At 36.2% G+C, this 22394-nt stretch overlaps 1 protein-coding gene across 9 annotated transcripts in view; it reads right to left on the reverse strand.

Moving 5' to 3' along the window:
* Nucleotides 1-22394, reverse strand: part of SETDB2 (SET domain bifurcated histone lysine methyltransferase 2) — an 80937-nt gene that overhangs the window by 41637 nt on the left and 16906 nt on the right. For all 9 annotated transcript variants that reach the window (XM_073795160.1, XM_019936597.3, XM_073795159.1 and 6 more), the window contains 6 exons: nucleotides 11209-11772; nucleotides 6833-6949; nucleotides 5914-6083; nucleotides 4176-4395; nucleotides 3533-3632; nucleotides 2073-2166 (listed from right to left, as the gene is read on the reverse strand). In XM_073795160.1, the coding sequence (XP_073651261.1) occupies nucleotides 2073-2166; nucleotides 3533-3632; nucleotides 4176-4395; nucleotides 5914-6083; nucleotides 6833-6949; nucleotides 11209-11772 (1265 nt within the window). The remainder of the gene's footprint in view (nucleotides 1-2072; nucleotides 2167-3532; nucleotides 3633-4175; nucleotides 4396-5913; nucleotides 6084-6832; nucleotides 6950-11208; nucleotides 11773-22394) is intronic.

Below are 22394 nucleotides of genomic sequence, written 5' to 3' on the forward strand. Positions count from 1 at the left end.
GGAGCACTTTAGGCCTTTAATATACCAATGAAAGGCCTGAGGAGACCCTGATGGAGTCACCCTCTATAAGTCCCAATAGTAATAACTATTGCTATGGGTTTTGTATACATTAATGTTTGGAGTTTTTACTAGATGATCATTCAATAATTACACTTTTACAAACAACAGTACTTTAGAAGAAGATGAACTACTTATTTTTCTTATCGAATAATGGAAATAATTTTTTGAAAATATTCAAAAGTATGAATGCATGTCAAATGGAATAAAATGATTTATTTTTAAAAAGTCATTTGTGTCACCTAATTCAGTGGCACGAAGAAATTATACTTCTCTAAAATTAATGTTTTTGATGTAATCATCACTGTTGCTGGCTGCTACTCCTACATGTACTCATATTTTAATCATGGGTTACTTGTGAGCTATAATAGTACATAACTAATTTTTGTGGTGCCTGCTATATACATTGTAGTAGTCAATGGAAATGACAAAAGAACCAAAAGTAACAGTAGTCGTATGGCTCACATGCATTAAATGGTGATATATCAGAATGTCATCCCAAAATATGCATCTCTGACATAAGGACTATTTTGAGCTAAGGGCAATTAAGTAGCAATACAGGAAAAGCTCAGCCCTCCCCCCATGTGTCTAAAAGCAGGATATAAATCTACAAAGGTGTCCCTCCATCTATAATACTAGGAAGGACAAAAGTTAATTACCAGAGATAACTATAGACCTTTGTCAGCTTGGAGACTGAACCAAAGCAATCTACATAGCATACTTGACTTTATCTACCATTGGTTTCACATATATCTGGGTTCCCACAATTTCCACCACGAGATATTCAAGGCCCTTTTCCTTTGTCTTGTTATATTCCTCTAAAAATTTATTGTTCTTTGACTAAGATACTAGATAAGCCAGAGTTCTAAGCCACCTCTCTGAGTTACTCATCTCTGAGTACTCATGTGTTATGTGTATAACATGCATACTAATAAACTTTTGTTTTTCTCTTGTCAATCTGTCTTTTGTCAGTCTAATTTACAGGGCTCTGGCTAGACAGCTTAAGATGGGTAGAAAGAGATTTTCCTCCTCTACAGGTGAAATTATTATAAGTGCCCTTTCTTGATAGACCTTTTCTGTCAAGGAGCTGCCTTGCCTCCCCCAGTCTCCATCCTTTAAGACCAGGTGGGGAGTTGGGGGTGCAGATGCAAGGAAGCCCAAAGGCAGAAGAGGCAATGGTTGGTCAGTTCTTCACAAAGGGTCATGTCTCAGCAATGCCTCTCCACTGAGGGATATATTGAAATGCAAATGAACAAAATCCAAGTTTGTCAGGTTGTAATATTAACCATGGCAGGTCCGGTAACACTGAAAGATAAGCACTCAGGGTAGCAATATTTACACTTTTTGCTAAGCATCCCCTGCAGCAGCACTGGCTGGAATACTGCAGGAGAATGATGTGTCTTCATTTTTAAGGAGCCTAAACGAAGGGTTAGGAAATAGCTGCATTGGACAATGCTTCCAAAGCCATACATGGACTATGCAGACTTGGAGCTGACCACCCCATTCTCCTGCCACGCATCAAGTCATGGTTGGCATCTGGACCAGGGGTCAGCAAACTTCTTCTGTAAGGGGCCAAACGGTAAATACTGTAAGCTTTGTGGGCCACATGGTCTCTGTTGTGACTATTCAGTCTGCTGCTCTAGTGTGAAAGTAGACAGAGACAACATGTAAACGAAAGAGTGTGGCTCTGTTCCAATACAACTTTATTTAGGAACACTGAAATTATAATTTCCTATAATTTTCAAGTGTCACAAAGTATTACTTATCTTCCCATTTTTTCTCAGTTATTATTTAAAAGGTAAAAATTATCTTAGCTCATAGGCTATACATAAACAGGTAGTGGGCTGGATTTGGCCCACCAATTATAGTTTGCCAACCTCTGATCTAAACAAGTAGAAACTCTTGTGATGAATGCCACATTTTTGTTATGGAGTCTGAGAAAATAAGCCACAAGTACTGAGCAAGAGAGACAAAAAGGCAGAAGAGGCAGGCAATCAGACTGAAACAAAGCCTACCTCTCATTTCCTTGGCTTTAGAGTTCAGATGTACTTGAGTTGGTTTAAATCCACCATTATCTTCTGAGGTGACAGACTCTGAGGAAGTAAATCCCTTAAAAGAAAACAAGGAAGATGTCTTTACTTCCTAGGTCAGGAAAAAAAAATTTAATTTAGCAGTAAGGGCTCTTTCATCAAGTGTCAATCTTCACAGGCTATAGCTACTAGATTAGTTTTGAAAGCCTCTCTGAAGTGATGGAGCCCTTATGGCTGTATTTTACTCCTAGGCACTTTAGTGAGCAACAGCTATGAAAATTATAAGGACTGTCAAGACACTCTTTAGGCATTATAAATTCAAAATAAAATTCAAATACACCTGTCTGTATCCCTCAATTCTGATGCCAGATTATAAATTTGGCTTCAACTATAAGATGTGCAAAGATTAAAAACACTCTTTGGCTAGTTACTTCAAAGAAAAGGTTAAAGGAATTGCCTGTCTCCATGAGTTGCAGACACTGCAGTCACTTTAAATGGTAATGATAACTTTCAAAAAGGGGTATATGCTGAGCACAATGCTTGGTACTCAACTAAGTGCTCCATACATGTTGACCATTATTATTATTATTTAGGTACTTCAATGGTCAACATGTGTGGAGCACTTAGTTGGGTGTCAAGCATTGTGCTACACAAAGTTTCTGATGTTTATCTCATTTAATCCTCTTAACTCTGAGACAGATACTATTATTCTCATTCTACAGATAAAGAAATGTAGACAGAGAGATGTCAAGCAGCTAGTAAGCTGCAGTGCTGGAGGGCAAACCCAAGCCTATGTGATCCCCCGGCCCAATCTTTTCATAATCATGTGGTACTGAGGAGGTACCTACTGAATGTTACTAGGCAGAGGGCAAATATTTGCACACCACCTAGGGCAGAGTTTTTATTTTTCATCAACAAGCCTTACCGTGAACTACCATTATGTCTGCCTGTTCTTTTCTTCCTGCATCATTCTGTTTCGAAGTTACAGTCTGACTATTCTTCTCAGTACAGACTGAAAAGTGTACCTTCAGAGGCTATCATGTAAAATGTTGCTTTCTTGATGATTCTTTCATTAGGCTGCTTCTCTTCTTTCTCCTACATCTCACACCATCTCTCCTTAACTTAAATTACTCCATCCTTTTTTTCTTATTATGTAATACTATCAACTCTTGAACACTTTAGCTTCTTCTACAAATTCTTAGACTGGATAGGTCTCAGTAGAATACACTGTCAGATCATGACCAACATTCTCCTTATATATCTAAGTTGGGAACATGCCAACCACCATGGAAGATACTAAGTAAATAAAACATAGTCCTAACACTTTAACAGCACCACATTACAAAATAATAAAAGAAATCCTACACATTATTAAGTAACACAATTTGAACTAAGTAATAGTTAATGTTCTCAGAAGGGCACCATCTACATTTTGCAGTTTTTACCATCTTTTCCCCATTGTGTTGAATACTGGCCGTCTTGGTTTTAGGACTTCTAATGACTGAATGATACTGAATTCTTGAAATATTGTTACATTTCATTTCTCTGAAAAGGAAAAAAAAGTTATTCTGTATATCACTAAAAATGCTCTTTATTGTGCCCTGAAATATAGATAGCTTCACTGTTACATAAATATCCATTAGAAATTAATCTAAGTTATAACATCTATGCCTACCCCTCACTAGAAGAAAAAAGTATAATCATATTTTAAAGTCAATCATTTTTGAAGTATATTAAAAAACTGAAGAAAACCTAAGAAAAGCTTTGCAAATAAAACAGTAATAGAAAATAAAAAGAACTGCAAAAGTTACGACATCCATAAAGAACCTGATTAAAGTCAAAGTTTTTAAAGGTAAAACTCCACAAATGGAAACTGAGGAAATAAAGTATGTTGGCTAGATTTTTAAATCTAAGTGCCCTAGATTTCTCACAGTGTTAAACTTACAACTGTGAAGCAAGTTGACATACAGGAGATACATAGGAGTGGAAGTGGAAAGTAAGAAAGAAAGATGAAAGAGAAAGAACTACTCTTGATCAATAGTATACAGCATAGATCAATCTTGATTGGGTTCATAAGATCTCACTCACATAATGGGCTCTTTGGGATTATTATGGAGCTTAGGTGGACACTCCTCAGTCACAGCACTTCTAGGATATGTCTCCAGTTCTAATGGGATAACTTCAACCTCACAATCTGCAACTTCTATTTTCCTCTTTTTTGAAAACATATTTTTCATAATATTCTCTTCTTTTCCATTTTCATCAATAGCATCAGAATTCTCAGTGTTAGATCTGCTTAGTAATCTTCCTAAAAGAAAAAGGTAAAAGAGCTTAACACAACAAAAAATAACACAATTACTAGCAACAAAAGGGCATCTCTTCTGCTCCGTTACTAAAGAACCCTATAGGGTATACCTTATTTCTAGAATGAAGATAAACACTAACTCATCCTAGAAAGCTATTGTAAGAAATAATATATAAAAGACCAAGAAGAGATTTCGTATCTCCCAGTACATGAAAAAATACAGGGCATCTAAAAGAAGTATTTGTCTGTTGTGGTATAACATGAAAGAGAAGAGATTTAGCTACAATAATATAAAACAAAAATACAGATCAGAAAGCATTCTAGAAAATTAGAGAGGTGAACTCTAGTCTTAAAATTTCAGCTTTTGTGTCTAGTTATAAATGCTTTATCATTTAAAACCTTTACTCTTTTTATAAAGTGACCTATTTAAATCTGTAGTGATATGTGCCTATTCTCATATTAAGCCCTAGTGTAATTAAAATCTTCACCTGAAGCTTACGCATTTTCTTTCAAGGAACTCAAAATTATAGTTAACAAGTCAAAATTAGCAACTAGATCAGAGAGATAATTTAGGTGCATTTTCTAGCAATGCAGATAAAGCCAATGAATGATACTTTCTGGACACGATTTGGCATTTTACGGGCAGCATCAAAGAGTTATTTTGAGAAATACGAGAGATGAATTGTCTAGGTAAGTTGTGTAGTATGTGTGTCTGTAAGTGGTATGTGGTAGGGATCCAGGTGTGACTATTCTGAACTCTGATAATTCTTGCCCTCACTGAAGTGAACCTGGAATTTCAGATGAGGAGGGTTGCTCTAGTCCCTGCTGCCTAGCACATTTCCTTTAGATGGCGTTGAGAGTCGTGTTTCTCCAACCTTTCTCATTTCATGGTACGCACAGAAAGTGAGGATTTTTGCCTGACACTCTGGGGTAAAAGGAAGAGACAACTAGAGACCAACGTGTCTGGCCTGTGGGATATGGCCTGAAAGAATCAGTAATTGCACAACTGTAACACACTGGTTGGAAACTTTCACTCAGAACATGGGCAACTCTCTTGAGTACCTGAAATGGAGTGAACTGCTTTGCCTGAATCATCATCTGAAGGTATTTATTACAATGTTAACCTATTAAATTCTAATAGCTCAAGACACTGAACAAGACAGTCTTTGATTAATAATCTTTATCTTAGCAAATCAGTCATTTAGATTTCCTATTTAAATAGGAAGCTTTCTTACCTTACCCCAAAGCATCTGCAGCCACAGAGACCAAAAAATGTGCCTCACACAATAACCCAAGTTTTATCCCTTAGCCTTTCTTTTCTGGAACACCTGATACCTCCTCCTAAGGCATTTCATCCCTTCAGTGCTCAATTTCCCAGTCACCTGTCTTCCTCTGATGCTCCTCCTATATATTGTTGCTCTTGTCCTTGCTATAAGATCTCAGTGGCCCTGACTAGTAAAATGGAGATTCAGAAATGTAGATCTTACTATAGAGTAATGTGAAAGTAAACCTTTGCTTTACCTGAATAGATGCAAACAAACGTCCCTCTGTCAATGTCATCTAGGCAGCGTACTCCCCATCCCTTCTTCTCAGTTTTGAATACTTGTAGCCTCACTTGAGGTCCATGTTGGACAACTCGGTTTTGACACATTCGTCGATTACATTTGCACAACAGGCTGCATTCATAAATGCTGTCAATAAAACATACAAGAGAAAAATCAATCAGACATCTTAAATTAAAAGCATAAGCACTTTATATTGCTACGTCACTAATAATTACCAAGAGAGACAGACTAAGTGTGAAGGCTCCTAGAGCTAGACTGCCTGGTTTCCAACATAGCTCCAGCATTTACTAGCTGCGTGACCTTGAATTTAACCTCTCTGTACTTCAATTTTCCATTTTTAAAATGGGGATTATATGATACTACCTACTTCTTGGGGTTGTTTTGTGAAGATTAAATGAGTTGGTATCTACAAAGTGCTTGAGACAATGCCTGGCACATAGTAAAGGTTAGCTCTTTAAAAATGTCTAGCAATGTCTACGAAGGAAATGTCTAGGAAGGGAAAGTCTAGGAAGAAAATTTTCTGTTTATTTTTATTAATAACAGCCATGAGAAGTTGAAAATTCCCAATTCTCAGACAAGCTTTGCACAGTATACATCTTAATGGGGAACCGTCTACCCAAAGTAAGCTAACCCTAGCAGGGAAAGAGTCAGACTCAAAGCAGATGAGTGTTAGAAACAGTCTGCATGTTACATGTGTGCTCTCTGACTTCCATTTCCAAGAACAATATACAAGTTTGTTTTTTTAATTCCTTAATTTAGATTTTTGGTATAAGAAATTAAGATTTAACAACATTTATAAGACTACAGGCCACAATGATAAAGCACCCTTCTTCAAAGATATAAACACCCTGCAACGGATCCTCAAGGTATCTTACCCAGTAGGTATCTGTCTCTGTAGTCTTTTATATTTATATCCAGTGGTTATTTTACTACTTAACAAGGGGCAAGTCTTGGCATTCCTTGCTGTCAGTTGAAGACATGCACATTTTGTTCTAAAAGGCAACGGATGGAGAAGTCAGAATAAAAAAGCACCAAGTTAAGAGACTATCTTGACAAAAGTGTAAAGGATGTAATTGTATTTAGAATAGTTGTTTGGTTCATGGACTGTTAGACTTCTTCCCTAAATAAAAAAGACCTCTTTGAAAGACAACATCTACCAAAAATTTATAAATAATTATAAACTGCCCTGTACCTCTATTTGCTCATGATATACTTAACTTTATGAGTTTTCTCTAACTTTTCAAAATGAATTCCTTTCATTTCCTATTCTGCAAAACCTTCTTTGTAAAAATTCTCCTATGTCTGCTCTCTTACAATGGATAAACTTATATGTGTCAAACTCAAAGGGCATATTGCATATGTCTTGTATTATCTCTCCCTCCAGTGACATGAAAATAAATTGGGGAGATTGATGCTGGGTATCTGGCTACTACAATCTGTTTTTCATAACATTGCTAAGCAGTAAACATGCAACCATAAAAAAATTTTCCCGGGCTTCCCTGGTGGCACAGTGGTTGAGAGTCTGCCTGCCGATGCAGGGGACACGGGTTCGTGCCCCAGTCCGGGAAGATCCCACATGCCACAGAGCGGCTAGGCCCGTGAGCCATGGCCGCTGAGCCTGCGCGTCCGGAGCCTGTGCTCCGCAACGGGAGAGGCCACAACAGTGAGAGGCCCGCATACTGCAAAAAAAAAAAAAAAAAATTTCCCTCTAACTATTTAGATAACTATCTAACATGACAGGGACTTGTAAATCGATAGGGAGTAAAGAACCTGGTTATCTCGGCTATAAACTAGGTATGTAACCACTGGTAAGCTGGTTAAAATCTCTGAATCCTGTCTCGTATGTTGAATGGTAAGTGACTTTAAGGTCTTTTCCTCTATGATTTGCTTCTGCATTTCTCTGTTTATACACAATACATGTCAGAGTGGTAACTACTGTTTGCAACAGAAAAAAACAAGCAATAAATTCATTAATTTGGATTCTATTTACAGACGTAGAAATCTACTGTTGCTTTTTTTAGTATGACTTTGCAAAGTTTAAAAAGTACAGAAAAACACAAACAATAATACAATAAACACTCATATTTTGACCATATAGAATTAGCTGTCATCATTTTGTCTAGTCCTTTTAGTTGACCCTTGAACAATGAGTTTGAACTGCATGGGTCAACTTATACATGGATTTTTTTCAAGAGTAAATACCACAGTACTACACGATTCACGGTTGGTTGAATGCTCGGATGTGGAACTACAGATGTGGAACCCCTTATATGGAGGGCCAACTATGTTATATGTTATATTTTCTATTGCATGGAGGGTCAGCAGCTCTAACCCCTGCATTGTTCAAGGGCCAACTGTAATTTAAAACATATATACTGTATATATGATCTTCCTTAAAAAAAAAAAAAAGGCATTACAGATAAAACTAAACTCTCAAGAGGTTTGGTGAGGCATCCTTTATACTTTTTACATACATATTTATCTACAAACAATATATTGTATTTTTTTAAAAAGTACTATAGTTATTATCCTACAACTTTTTTCATTCAATATGTTTTTGAGACCCATCTGTGTTATATACAAATCTAGTTATTTCCTTTTAACTTTTCCACAGCATTTAGATTACAATTAAGTTGCTTGGTATACAATTAAGTTGCTTCTAGTTTTCAATACACCAAAAATGCTACAACATCCTTATTCTTATGCACATGTGTAAGCATCTCTAGGGTAGTAGCTTTCAAATATTTTTGACTATGACTCACAGTAAGAAATATATTTTCTTCACAATCCTACAGAGGCATGCATATTTATATGTGTATGCATACAAGCAGAAATAACAGTGGCATGAAGTACCTTATCATGTGTGATGCACATGGGTACCTTCTATATGATTTAATTTTTAAAATGCTAGTTACAAGTGATTTTACATCCTACTAAACCTGTAGCTTGAAAAACAATGCTCTAGATAGACTTAAAAGTACTATTGCTAGAAAGCAGTTATGCATGTCTTCAACTGCTGTGTAATTGTGTAAGAACCCTCCTCCCTCCCCACAAATGACCATCTGGGTTGGTACAGAATTCTAGTTTTACCTTTATTTTCCGTCAGCATTTTAAGCTAATATGCCTCCTTTTTGTCTTCTTTCTGATGAAAAGTGTGTTGTCAATCTATTCTTCCTCTTTTCTATCTGATAGTGTGAGATTTACTCTTTGCCCTAGATACTTTTTAAGTTGCATCATGATATATTTAGATATAGTTATCTTATTTTCCATTTCTAGTATACAGTGGGCTTTTTCACTCTGAAGACTCCTGTCTTTCTTCAATTCTGGAAAATTCTCAGCTATTATCTCTGAACAATGCTCTTTTCTTCTCAGATGTATGTTAGAATTTTTCATTTATCCTCCATATTTTTTAACCTGTAAATTTATTTTCCCCATATCTTTATCTCTTTGCATTCTGAGGGAATCTCTTTAGTTTTGCCTTGCAATTCACTAATTCTTTCTCCAGCTCTACCAATGCTTACCATTTAGTCCATCTATTTAGTTTTTATTTCAATGACCATATATTTTATTTCCCATATTTCCAAATGGTTCTTTTACATATACAGTATACTTAAAAAATAATCTCCTTTTCTTGTTTCATGGATGCTAATATTTTATCTCTTTGGACATTTTAAACATACCTATTTTAAAGTCTCTTTCAGTCAGATTCTACATTTACCTCTGATTCTTCAGGTGTGAATGCTGCCAGTTGTTGGGACTTATGCTGCCTTCATGGTCCTAAATGTCTTCGTGTGTTCTGACTGTTTGAAATCATACTTTTCGTGGAATTTACTCCTGGGTGCTCCTCTACACTGGCTGCTTTCCTCATTGCTCTGGCTCTGACCTATGGGTTTCACAGCTCTAAACCCAGTTGTTATTAACACAATTCCAGGCCCTGTGAGTTATTAGCCTGCTTCCCAGCATTGTGCAGGTCCCTGTTTCTGTCCCCCAAAAGAGCTCAGCGCCCACTCTCTGCCATGCATGGGACATGTTTAATTCCCATCCTGTCAGGATTAGAATCTCTGGCCCCAGTGCTCATGTCCAATTCCAGATCCCAGTGGGCTTCAGCTTTTGCTTATTTTGTGACTTCTCTTGTAATTTCTGACCAATAGATGAAAATATATATGCTGGTGGTGCATGTTACATGGGGGTTACTTTCTACAGTCTAAGGCAAAAATCACAAACAGTCAAAATTATTCTTTAAAAAACCCCACTAAACTGACCATAAAGTATAGTAAACACTGTCCAACAGTTAGTTTTTTTCCTCCATCACTGAAAGAGATTGGGCTTGGCCAGATGTAGATGGGTTACGTTTAGAGGCAATGCTGAAGAAACAACAACTTATATTTAAACAGAATAAAACTTGGCACAGTGAGAGGTTTCCTCTATGACAGATCTAAAGGAACTGAGCCAAACTGAGGTAACAGCAGATTGATATCTCACACTCCTTCTGAGAGGATGGTGAGAACTATGTATATAATTTAAATTATTTCTCTTTATCTCTCTCATGCTTTTTCTTTTTCCTAGTAAAGGCAGCTAAATTTGCATTAAATTAAATGTACATATAATGCAAGTCCGCTCTACATATGCAAACCTACAAATACCAATAAATTACACACTCTGAAAAAAAATGTTTTTCACAGTCTTAATATATTAGAACATGTTTTCATTTTTTTTTTATGGAATGTCAATTTTATGATCAGGAGAGGCACCATTAACTTTCTAAAAAAAGTAGCAAGGAAATGATTTGCAAAAGTAAAATACAACATATAACATAATGGTTAAGAGCACGGGTTCAAATTCTGGTTCTTAAATTTGTTGACCTTACACTTGGCTTCTCAACTTCCTCATTTGTAACATGGAAATAATATTACCTACCCCATGGGGTTTTGTCAGAACTAAACAAGAAAATATATGTAAAGCACTTGTCACAGTGTTTGGCACAGTTCCATGGCATTAGCTGTAATTGCTGCTATTAGGAGTATGGTACTAGATTAAAGGGAATACTTATCCTTGGAAGAAATAATTCCCAAATTACTGAAATAACTGGCAAAGAGTTTTCTTTCCTATTGCTAATGAGATGCATCTTTCTATTTTAGATTCTCGATGAACTGGTTTTAGATAGACAGACAAACTGATACACAGCAGGACTTCTTGACAAGTACCCCTACATTCAGAAGATTTTTTTGAAATGCCATGTTTTTCTACTCACATGTCTATGCAGCCCTCAGAACAGTCACAAGAATCAGTAAACATGTTGGAAAAGCTGTTTAAATAATATGCTCGTGGCCACATAGTCTTTCTGTACTTAAACTGTGGAAGCTTTCTATTGTCAATTTCATTACAGAAAGAAATGGGCACTGATTCCACTCCATTGCTAATATCCGTATCAGAAACAATTTCTTCTTGCCTTGGGTAATTCCGAGTCAACTGAACATAGGTATTGAAAGAAAAGTTATCTGTAAATAGAAAGTTACACTCTGTCTCAAGCAGGTAACGAAAAACTTCCTCCATGTTTCGTAGACTCCTTCCACAAGGGGTTTTATAACTCACGTGGAGTGCTGAAGAATGAGAGTTTGTCTTTGCATGTCGTCTTTGGAAGTGGCATTTGATTGGTAGCTGCAGAGGGTTTTCTCCCTTGAAGGTAAGTGGCATTTTCATCAGACAGGCACTAGAGCAGTCATGCTTTTGGTAAGATAAATTTGAAGATGATTCTTTTTCTCTAAAGTCTGCAACTTTATTTTCCAGAGGGGGAATTTCCTTATTTTCTGTAGATCTGTTTAAAATTAATTATTTATTAGTATCTCAAATGTATAGCACAATCCCCATTTTTTAAAAAACACTGCACACTAAGGTGGTATTTAACTCCTATTAGCTTCTTCTTAGACAACACTAAAATAAGCCAGACTCTGAAATCAACATCTTACTATGTTCTGCAGCCACATAAAGTTACACCTGAAGGGTTGTTTTTTTTCTGGACATCAAATATGTGGTGTTTTTTCCAGCACCACTTCTTCAACTGGGTGTCCAATAATTCAGTTCAATTCTGACACTATCGACCTAGAGTCAGCAACAGATTCCACAAGTTAAAGGGCTCAGTCCCATAAGACTGCCCCCATGCCAGATGCCAAATGCAGTTTCCAGGTCACCCACACTCTTGACAACCCCTTTCTCTCGGATAATGTGCTGGAAAGATTCAGAACTCAGGAAAGCATTTTAATTACTATTACCAGTTTATAATAAAAGATACACTCAGGAACAGCCAAATGGAAGAGATGCATGGGGCAAGGTAGGTAAGAAGGGGCATGGAGTTTCCATGCCCTCTCCAAATGCACCACCCTTCCAGCACCTCAAACTGTCCATCAACCAGGAAGCTCCAGGAGCCCTGTTGTTTAAAGTTTTTTATGGAGGGTTAACTGCTTAAGCATGAATGATTAAATCATTGGCCACTGGTGATTATCTCCACCTGCAGCCCTTCTCCCTGCCCTGGAGGTTGGGAGGTAGGGCTGAAAGTTTTAGGCTTCTAACCAAGGTTGTCTTTCTGGCGTCCAAACCCCATCCTTAAGTTAACTAGGAGCGCCTCACCAAGTCATCTCATTTGCATGCCAAAGACATTCCTACCACTCAGGAGATTCCAAAGGTTTTAGAAGCTGTGTGCTGGGGACCCAGACAAAGCAAGTATCTTTATTATATCACAGTCTAATTTCAGAGTATTCCAGAAAGCTGTGATTACAGTGGTAACTTTTTGCTACATCTACACCAATAGCACCTAGCAAATTTAGAGTTCATGTAGGACATGAGTTCAATAAAGACCTGAGGAAGGTTATGTCTTCAGACAAACTTGGTTCAAGCAAAAAACAGTAAAGGCTAGGTAAAAAAATAATTAATTAAGAATCCTTTATGCTGTTTTTTCTTTTTACCTTCAACAACTGTACCAAGTGAACTTTCCCCATAATATGTAACCCACCTGGTCTCATACACATCTGAAAATGGTAAACTACAGGAGAAAATGGAGAGATTATTGACTTTAAGAAAAAAACTCTGTGAAGATTCCATGTGTTCCAAACTCAGGTTTTAAACTTTCACACACACAAAAAAACCTGTTTTGTGTTACCTAATATTTTCAATCTATCTCTAGGTATCTGTTATTTATTATAAAAGTAATATAGGTATTTTAGAAAAATTTTTATACTCACTATATAAAGCAGCACTGTCCAACAGAACTTTCTGCATTGATGGAAATGTTCTATATCTGTGCTGTCCAGTGGCATAGCCACTAGCCACATGCGGCTACTGAACACCTTTAAATGTGGCTACTGTGACCAAAGAACTGAATTTTAAATTTCATTTTAAGTAATTCAAATTTAACTAACCACATGTAGCTAGTTGGTACCATACTGAATGCACAGATATGAGGTGCCCCATCCTTTTTTCAGCTGTATAGTAATCCTCTACATAAATTCCACAATTTATATAACTAGTCTTCTATTGTTTTCAATCTTTTGCTATTACAAATCATGATGTAATAAAAAACCTCATATATAATAATTTCATACATGTGAAGATATCCCAGAAACCGGAATGCTAGGTCACAGGGTAAATGGATTAGTAATTTTGTTAAGATTGCCTAATTGCTCTCCATGGGGTCAGCCTCTCCAGCAATTTATGTGAGCGCCTGCTTTCACAGAGGCTCTTGATGCTTCCGGATTTCTGATAATCTAGTAGGTGAAAGGATGTCCTATAATTTATAAATCTTTTAATGTTGGAAATATTTGTTTCCTATTTTTCTGTGTTACTACTTTGATGAATATCCTCATACATAAGTCCTTGACCAAATTTCTTTCTTTCTTTTTTTTTTTGCAGTAAGCGGGCCTCTCACTGTTGTGGCCTCTCCTGCTGCGGAGCCTGTGCTCCGGACGTGCAGGCTCAGCGGCCATGGCTCACGGGCCCAGCCTCTCTGCGGCATGTGGGATCTTCCCGGCCCGGGGCATGAACCCGTGTCCCTGCATCGGCAGGCAGACTCTCAACCACTGTGCCACAAGGGAAGCCCTGCAAATTTCTGATTACTACCTTAAGATACATTCCTTTAAGAGGAATTACTTGGTCAAGGGGAATATACATTAAGAATAACTTCTTATTAAAAAACTTTCAAACATACACTTAAGAGTATTCTTTTCTCATAAAGACTGATATACTGGAACCTCATGTACTTGTAAGAACTCCAGAACTCCCAGCACATAATGACTCTGTCCAACCCTCTGCGCTGATAACCAAACTCTAGCAAGGCTTCTAGCAGCATAAGGACATGCATGTCCCTAGGATAACCCCAGCCTCTCAAAAAAATGCCTCCTTGAGAAAGCTCAAGGCTGTTTCTTCTAGCCAACACCTAAAGACAAGCCCCTGACCTTTCTTAGAACATTTACTAAGAAGGTCTTAAAATTATGAATCTTTTCTGGGTCTCTCTGAGATGTATGTTTCTATAACTCAGGAATATTTTTCTCAAAAACCTGAAAGCCATTCTTTTGAAAGGTAATCATCAGGAAGGACAGGGTCTCTGTCCTCCAGTCTCTGTGGGAGGACAGAATCCTAACTTGATGACTGCCAGCCAGAACACACAGCTGGCCTCATAGGCATTCACAGTGATTAACCTTCAGTAAGTTTTCACTTGAGCCCCAGCTTGTACTCCCTTCCTTACTCCCGCATTGCCCTTTAAAACGCCAGTCACCTCAGCACAAATCGCGATGGAGCTCAGCTCGTATTCCTACTGTCAGTAGTTAGTGAATAAAACCTGTTTTCACCACTACAGCTAATGTCTGGCTTTATGTTTGACACTTATTACCAGGTTTTAATAATTATCAATATTTTGCCTATTTTATTTAATCTATTCTCCACCCCTCTTGCCCCACCCTGAAACACTGGAGTATTTTAAAGCAAACACTTATCTGAAATAATTCAGTATGTATTTCTAACAAATAAGTCTTTTTAAAAATACATAATCTCAATGGCTCATCTTCACATTTCCCCGATTGTCTTAAAATCTGTTTGAAAAAAAAAAAAAAAATCTGTTTGAATCAGAATCAAACAACCCCTACACTCTGTATTTGATTCAGGTGTCTTTTATGTCTCTAACCTTATGTAGTGCTCCCTCCCTCTTCATTAATGACATTTATTGGTTAAAGTTAAATAAATTGTGTCACTTGTCCTATAGTAGTTCCCACATTCTGGAATCTGGCTGATGCCTTCCATGTGGTGTTGTCATTTAACTCACCCCTTCCATTCCTGGCAAAGCAGTAGTCAGTTCTAGAAGCCTGATTTGATTCAGGTTCAATTTTGGTGGGGGGTCAGGGGAGATAATTCACATGTGGTGCTATGAATTTCCTATTGCATCACATAAGGAGACAAACAATGTCTGATTGTTCACATTTAGCGATGCTTAGATTTATAAGTGGGTTTGGGTGTTTCCATCCATTTTAAAGCTCCTCACTTTCAGTTAACAGTTTTGGCATTCACTCATGATCGTTGCCTAGACCAGTGCTACGTTCAGGTGTGGTGATGCCAGTTCCCAGTGGTTTTTTAACAATTCATGGTAAGTACAAAAATTCAAAGTGCAAAAGTTTAGAAACTTTTACAGCAATTTAACATTGCTGCAACATTTTATGCATTTTACAAGACCATCACTCCTCAATAAGTTAGAAGTTTAAAACAAAACACCTGTTCTGACCACAATTCATTTGAGACCACTGGGCTAAGGCCACTGTTTCTTTGGGGTGTGGTGGGGTGGGGGTAGTAGTTGTAAAAATAACAATCTTCTAATTCTATCATTCCTACTGCATTTTCCGGCTAGAGTGCTTTCATAAAGAAATTCATCAATTCTTGGGTTATCCTAAAATACAGTTAGTATAAGCAGGCGGATAAATGCTTGATTCTTTTCTTTAATTACTAATATTCAGAATGATGAGTTGTATCCTAGCAACTACCAAAGTGACAGATTTTTTTTTGCTTTACAATGGTGTGTTAGTTTCTGCTGTATAACAAAGTGAATCAGCTATACATATACATATATCCCCATATCCCCTCCCTCTTGCGTCTCCCTCCCAACCTCCCTATCCCACCCCTCTAGGTGGTCACAAAGCAGCAGCTGATCTCCCTGTGCTATGCAGCTGCTTCCCACTAGCTATCTATTTTACATTTTGTAGTGTATGTATGTCCATGCCACTCTCTCACTTCGTCCCAGCTTACCCTTCTCCCTCCCCCTGTCTTCAGGTCCATTCTCTATGGCTGTGTCTTTATTCCTGTCCTGCCCCTAGGTTCATCAGAATCTTTTTTTTTTTAATTCCATATATATGTGTTGGCATACAGTTTTTTTTTTTTTGATAGCTTTTTTGCTTTCTGTCACAAGATATCTCAGGTCTGGAATCAGCCATTTCTCTAAGGGACTACGGTTCCATTTAATGAGAAATGGCATTTACAGACTACGATCATGGTACTAGGAGGTACACATATTTTAATCAATAAAAGATGCCAAACTGCTTTCCAAAAAGGCTGGACCAATTTATACTCTCATAGCACGGATGAGTGCTCATCTACCTGAATATTATTTTAAAATTTTTCATCAATTGGATAGGTGAAAAATATTTTATTACCTTAATTTTTTTCTCTAAATAATAAGGAGTTTGAACATAATTTCATGTTTATTGATTTTTTTTTTTTTTTCCTTTTGGCTAACTGTCTATTCATATGCTTTGTCCATTTTCCTATTGGGGGCTTGTTCATTCGTTCGTTCATTCATTCATTCATTCTTCCATCAACGATTTCTTGAGTGCCTGCTATGTGCCAGGTGCTACGGAAAAAAAGATGAGAGCTCTGTGATCTCAAGGAGCTTACATTCTAGGCAGTGAACTAAGTATTTATAATAAAGTATAAACAATATTATGAATAATGCCATGACACATAATGTTATAGAAAGATATCTAATATTTATTATTTTTCTGTTTTTTAGGGTTCTAATTTTATAATTAATTTTTCTATGGTTTGAGAGTCCAGTTTCATCTGGAATTTATTTTGACGTAACACGAAGATCTAACTTAAATTCTCCAAATGATATCCAATTGTTCCAGAGTCTTTTACTGAATACCTCCTTCTTTCACCTTCTGACTTTTGACTTACTAGCTTAATCATATCTCAAGTTCTTAGAAATACATAAAAATGTCCTCTTATTTTCTAGACTTATTCTGCCTTTTGATCGAACTGTTAATTCTTATACCAATGTAACATTGTTTTCCATACTATGATGGAACATTTTGATATTTCTCAGGGCAAGTCCTTCCTCACTATTTTGCCTTTTAAACATGTTCTAGGTGTTTTCTGATTTTTTTATCTTTTGAGATTAAATTTATAATGGCTCGCCAAGTTAAAAAAAACCAAATGCTTGGATTTCATATGAAATTAAATCTATAAATTAATTTGGGAAGAATTACCATTTTTACAATATGCAGTTTTCCTATCCAGGCACATAGTAAGTTTATCCATTCATTAAAATCTTTAGAATTAATTTTCCTCAGGTATATACTTCTTGTAATTAGTCTCATTTATTTTACTTTCTGGTGTTGTGAATGGGGACTTAATTTCATATTTTCTAAAGGTATAGAGTTTCATATTTTTATTTTATGTGACTATGTCACTAAACCCTCGTTTTAGCTTAATAATTTTACACTTGCATCTTAGATTTTCTAGAAGGATAAGACTATCTACAAATAATTTTACTTTGTGCATTTCAATAATCGTATTTTCTTTTACATTCTATTATACTGGCTAGAATTTCCATAAAAATACTGAATAACAATTATGATAGCAGGCACTTCTGTCTTAATCTTTATTTAAAGGAAATGTCTCTAAGTTTCACCAGTATATAGGACAGGGATGCTGGTTTAAGAAACATATTCTCTCCCACATTAAGAAAAAATTCTGCAAAATGGTACAGATGAACCGGTTTGCAGGGCAGAAATAGACACACAGATGTAGAGAACAAACGTATGGACACCAAGGGGGGAAGCTGTGGGGGTGGGATGAATTGGGAGATTGGGATTGACATATATACACTAATATGTATAAAACAGATAAATAATAAGAACATAATGTATTAAAAAATTAATAAAATTCAAAAATTAAAAAAAAAGTTCTATTTCTAATGGTTCATATTACTTTTAAAAGTCTTTTGGCATCTTAAGATAAGCTTTTTTTCCTGTGGTTTACTTCTGTAAAATAATATATTTCCTAATACTAAATCATTCTTGCTTGACTAGTGTAAATTCTAAGTCATCTCATTAATATTTCTCTGGATTAGAATTGCTAAAATTTTATTTAGAAGCTCCATATCCACAATAGTGATATTTTAAACTTTTTAGGGCCATAAACCCTTTGACAATCCGATGAAAGCTATGAACCCTCTCTAGAAATACACTATAAACATAAAACTTTGCATACCATGCAGGGCCTCCATTGTCTCTAGTTTAAGGACTCATCTTTATTATAGTTAACTCTATATTTAGATGGTTTCTATGCTACTGCCATTTCTTAAATACTATATCTTATACATTCTGACTCCTCTTTTGGTCAGCAAGAGGATTTTCGAGAAAATTTCCCAGAAGGTTATGTATATAGATGTTTTCTGAGCTTTTGCAAAGGTGCTAGCCTGATTTTTGCTGTTTTGTTGGCTTTTTTTGTTTGTTTGGATACTTGTAAGATATTTATACTTTAAGACTGATATTAAAACTTTTTAAAAATCAATACTTATCTATTAGTAATTTTCATTTCTGTGGTATTTGGTAAAACCTTTTGCCTCCAGACCTGATATTTCCTTATACTCAGAAGTTACCTTCTTTGACCATTGCTTCTGCTTCACTTATTCTAGCTTCTTGTGTTTTTGTTCATTTGTTTGTTCTAGTTCAGAAAAAACAGGGCAGATTTTTCCAAAAGCAATGATTCTGTTAGGCAAGTTTACATTATTTTTTAATATATTGAGAACATCTACATTTCATATTTATTTAAGTACCAAATTTTTTAATGGAAAATATATGTATTTTCATTTTCTAGCTACTGGAACAATTCTGAATCCTAGTTTAGACATTGAGATTTCCTGCACTGCCTTTGTAAGCAGCAGCACATTGGTCCTAACTCTGTCGCCTTAGCTTGAAATTCTTAACATTTTGTAAAGAGCATTATAACATATGGATGATCCTGAAAATACTTTACAGTGTTCACTAAAATTGTTGGTTTTCTGCTAATAGTTTCTTTTTTGAGAACATTATTCATCATTCTCTTCTTTTTCTCACTCATTTGCCCTTTTCTTCTACATTTTGGGTAATCTTTTTTTTTAAAAATAAATTTATTTATTTATGGCTGCATTGGCTCTTCGTTGCTGCGCAGTCTTTCTCTCACTGCAACGAGCGGGGGCTACTCTTCGTTGAGGTGTGAGGACTTCTCAGGCTCAGTAGCTATGGCGCACGGGCTTAGTTGTTCCGCAGCATGTGGGAACTTCCCGGATCAGGGCTCGAACCTGGGTACCCTGCATTGGCAGGCGGATTCCTAACCACTGCGCCACCAGGGAAGTCCTGATTTGGGGTAATCTTAAAGATCCCAGACTATACCTTTAATTTCCTTAATTGACTTTCACAATGAATACTTTCTTAAAAGAAAGGCTGGGATAAAACTGATCACTGCACTACTATTTGTAACAGTAAATATTTGGAACAATCTAATTATCCATCCTTAAAGGAATGGAATTAATAAAATGTATTCTCACATGATGGAAATCCAAACAAGGAGATGAAATAGATCTATAACACAGAAGCAACATGATTAGATCTCAAAACTAATGCTGAGTAGGGACTTCCCTGGTGGCACAGTGGTTAGGAATCTGCCTGCCAGTACAGGGGACACAGGTTCGAGCCCTGGCCTGGGAAGATCCCACATGCCGCGGAGCAACTAAGCCCGTGCGCCACAACTACTGAGCCTGTGCTCTAGAGCCTGCGAGTCACAACTACTGAGCCCATGTGCTGCAACTACTGAAGCCTGCATGCCTAGAGCCTGTGCTCTGCAACAAGAGAGGCCACCGCAATCAGAAGCCCACGCACCGCAACGAAGAATAGCCCCCACTTGCGCCGCAACTAGAGAAAGCCCGCCCACAGCAATGAAGACCCAATGCAGACAAAAAAATTAAAATAAATAAATTAAATTTAAAAAAAAACTTTCAAAAAACTAATGCTGAGTAAAACAAGTAAGAAGGTACATATATGAATATTTATGTAAAATTTAAAAACTATAATAGCACTATATATTATTTATGGCTATATAAATATTAAAAAATGAACTAGAAAAATAACTGATGATAGTGACTGCTCCTAGAGAAGCAGAGAGGGCAACGGAACTTTGTCATGGTGAGAAGTTAGGTATGGCTCAAAGAGATTATAGTGTTTTGTTTTCTTTTTAAAAAAGAGACTGGAAGCAAATACAATGAAAGGTTAATAGCTGTTAATTCTGGATGGTGTGAGTATGGGTTTCTGCCATATCCCTTTTTATGTTTTCAATCTTTAAGATTTCTCAAAAAGGTAGCAAAAAATAGTGGATGAGAATGCAGCTAAAAGATCAATGCAAATCCATCACCACCCATGGACTATAATGCAGTAGCAACTAATACATTAAAAATGAGGGGGGGAAAAAAGCAGAAAAAATGAGGTAAGCTTATGTTTTCCCTTAAATAACTTCAGTCTGTTTTAGTATTTTTGAAACATGCTGGGGGTACATCCCATAGTAAGAAATATATTCTATAATGTACTTTTTGTTTTGTTCTTCCATTTAACTTCTATCTTCTTTAGCCTAGTCTACTATAATACGTTTCTGTTTTTATTTATTTATTTATTTAGGTATCCAATATTTCCTTGTTTTTTGAAGCCTGTGCCTGGAATTGCTTTTCCCCTATTATTAAGTGCCAAGTTCCTTTCTACCACTTTTTCATTATAATGTATTCTGAACTATAAGCAGTACTATTTACTTGTCTACCTAAGATATAGATCCCTTTGTTTGGTTTCACTCAGTATTCACTGTAATAAATTCTCTTAGGCTCTCACAGCTTTGTTCTTTGTTTTGATATAGGCTAATTTACTCTCAAGTAATTTATATAGCTACAGTGTTGTACAACCAGTAAACTGAATGTTTCATTTCCCTTTTCAGCTTGACTTAACCAACTAAATTATGTTCCAAACTGGGTTCTGTGGCATTCTTTTCTACAAATGTCATCATTTGATTTCCCCTATTTTGGGGGAAGGGGACTATGAAATACAATTTGAAGATTCAAAAAGTTCTTCTCTGAATATGAAGGGATTAACTTAGGGTATATGCAAGAGAGAAAATTGTATATAAGCTATCATTAGTTCTTAAATAAAAACTAAAATTTGTACAGTAATTTACAGTTTACAATGTATTTTTATGTAATTTCCTCATGTGACACTTAATAAGTACAGCTCTGTTAGTCATTACTGGAACAATAGACAATTAGAACTACTTATGACTAAAATGTAAGAGTAAACATGCTGGTAAAATCTGTAATTTGGAATTTAGGGTTTCAAGAAAGTTAGCTAAGCTGGCTTACAAGTACTCTTCTGGTGACTAATTTAATAAAAATCAAGAGGTGTAAGGCTCAAGTTATCAGGCAATTAACAAAGGAAAAAATCTTTTTATATTTATAAAGAAAAGTTAGAAAAACATGGAAATGAAATACTGATATGAACCTCAGAAGTGATTCTTTTCCTAAAAATTAATTTAAAAAAAAAAGAAATGATTCTTTTCTTATCTAAGCTTCATTTCATAAAACAAATGAAAGAAAACCAACCTACTACAAATCTCAGGAGTTAAGTAACCTAATTTCAATCCAATTTTGTGGGGAGGAAGATCAACTTTCTTACATGTATGAAGATACTTTACTGGAAAAAAAACAAAAATAAAGAAAACCAATCCTATGCACAGTGCTGTAGATCTAGTTACTGACCCTGCAAAAACACAAAAATGCTGTAAGTAAACAACGGATACGTAGGTAAAGCAGGGTTATCTGGTATTGTCTGCATCTTTCTGCCAGTCTCCGGGTAGGGGTAAACTGATGATAGTGACTACTTCTATCAGTCACTATAGGGGCTTCTCTGTTTTTATCTGGCTTGAGAACTGTTTTGTCATTAGACACCTTGAACTACAAGGCAGAACATGGCTTCACAGAATGCCAACTGATTTCCCAGCTTTTGACAAGTCTGATGTACATAAAATACACAACTTTTAAAACTTTTGATGGGAAAGCATCCTTTTTTATATATTTTATCTACTCTTACGTCAAATGATTAGCAACAGTAAATC

Source organism: Tursiops truncatus, chromosome 18 (assembly GCF_011762595.2).
Source record: "Tursiops truncatus isolate mTurTru1 chromosome 18, mTurTru1.mat.Y, whole genome shotgun sequence".
Classification (NCBI taxonomy): domain Eukaryota; kingdom Metazoa; phylum Chordata; class Mammalia; order Artiodactyla; family Delphinidae; genus Tursiops; species Tursiops truncatus.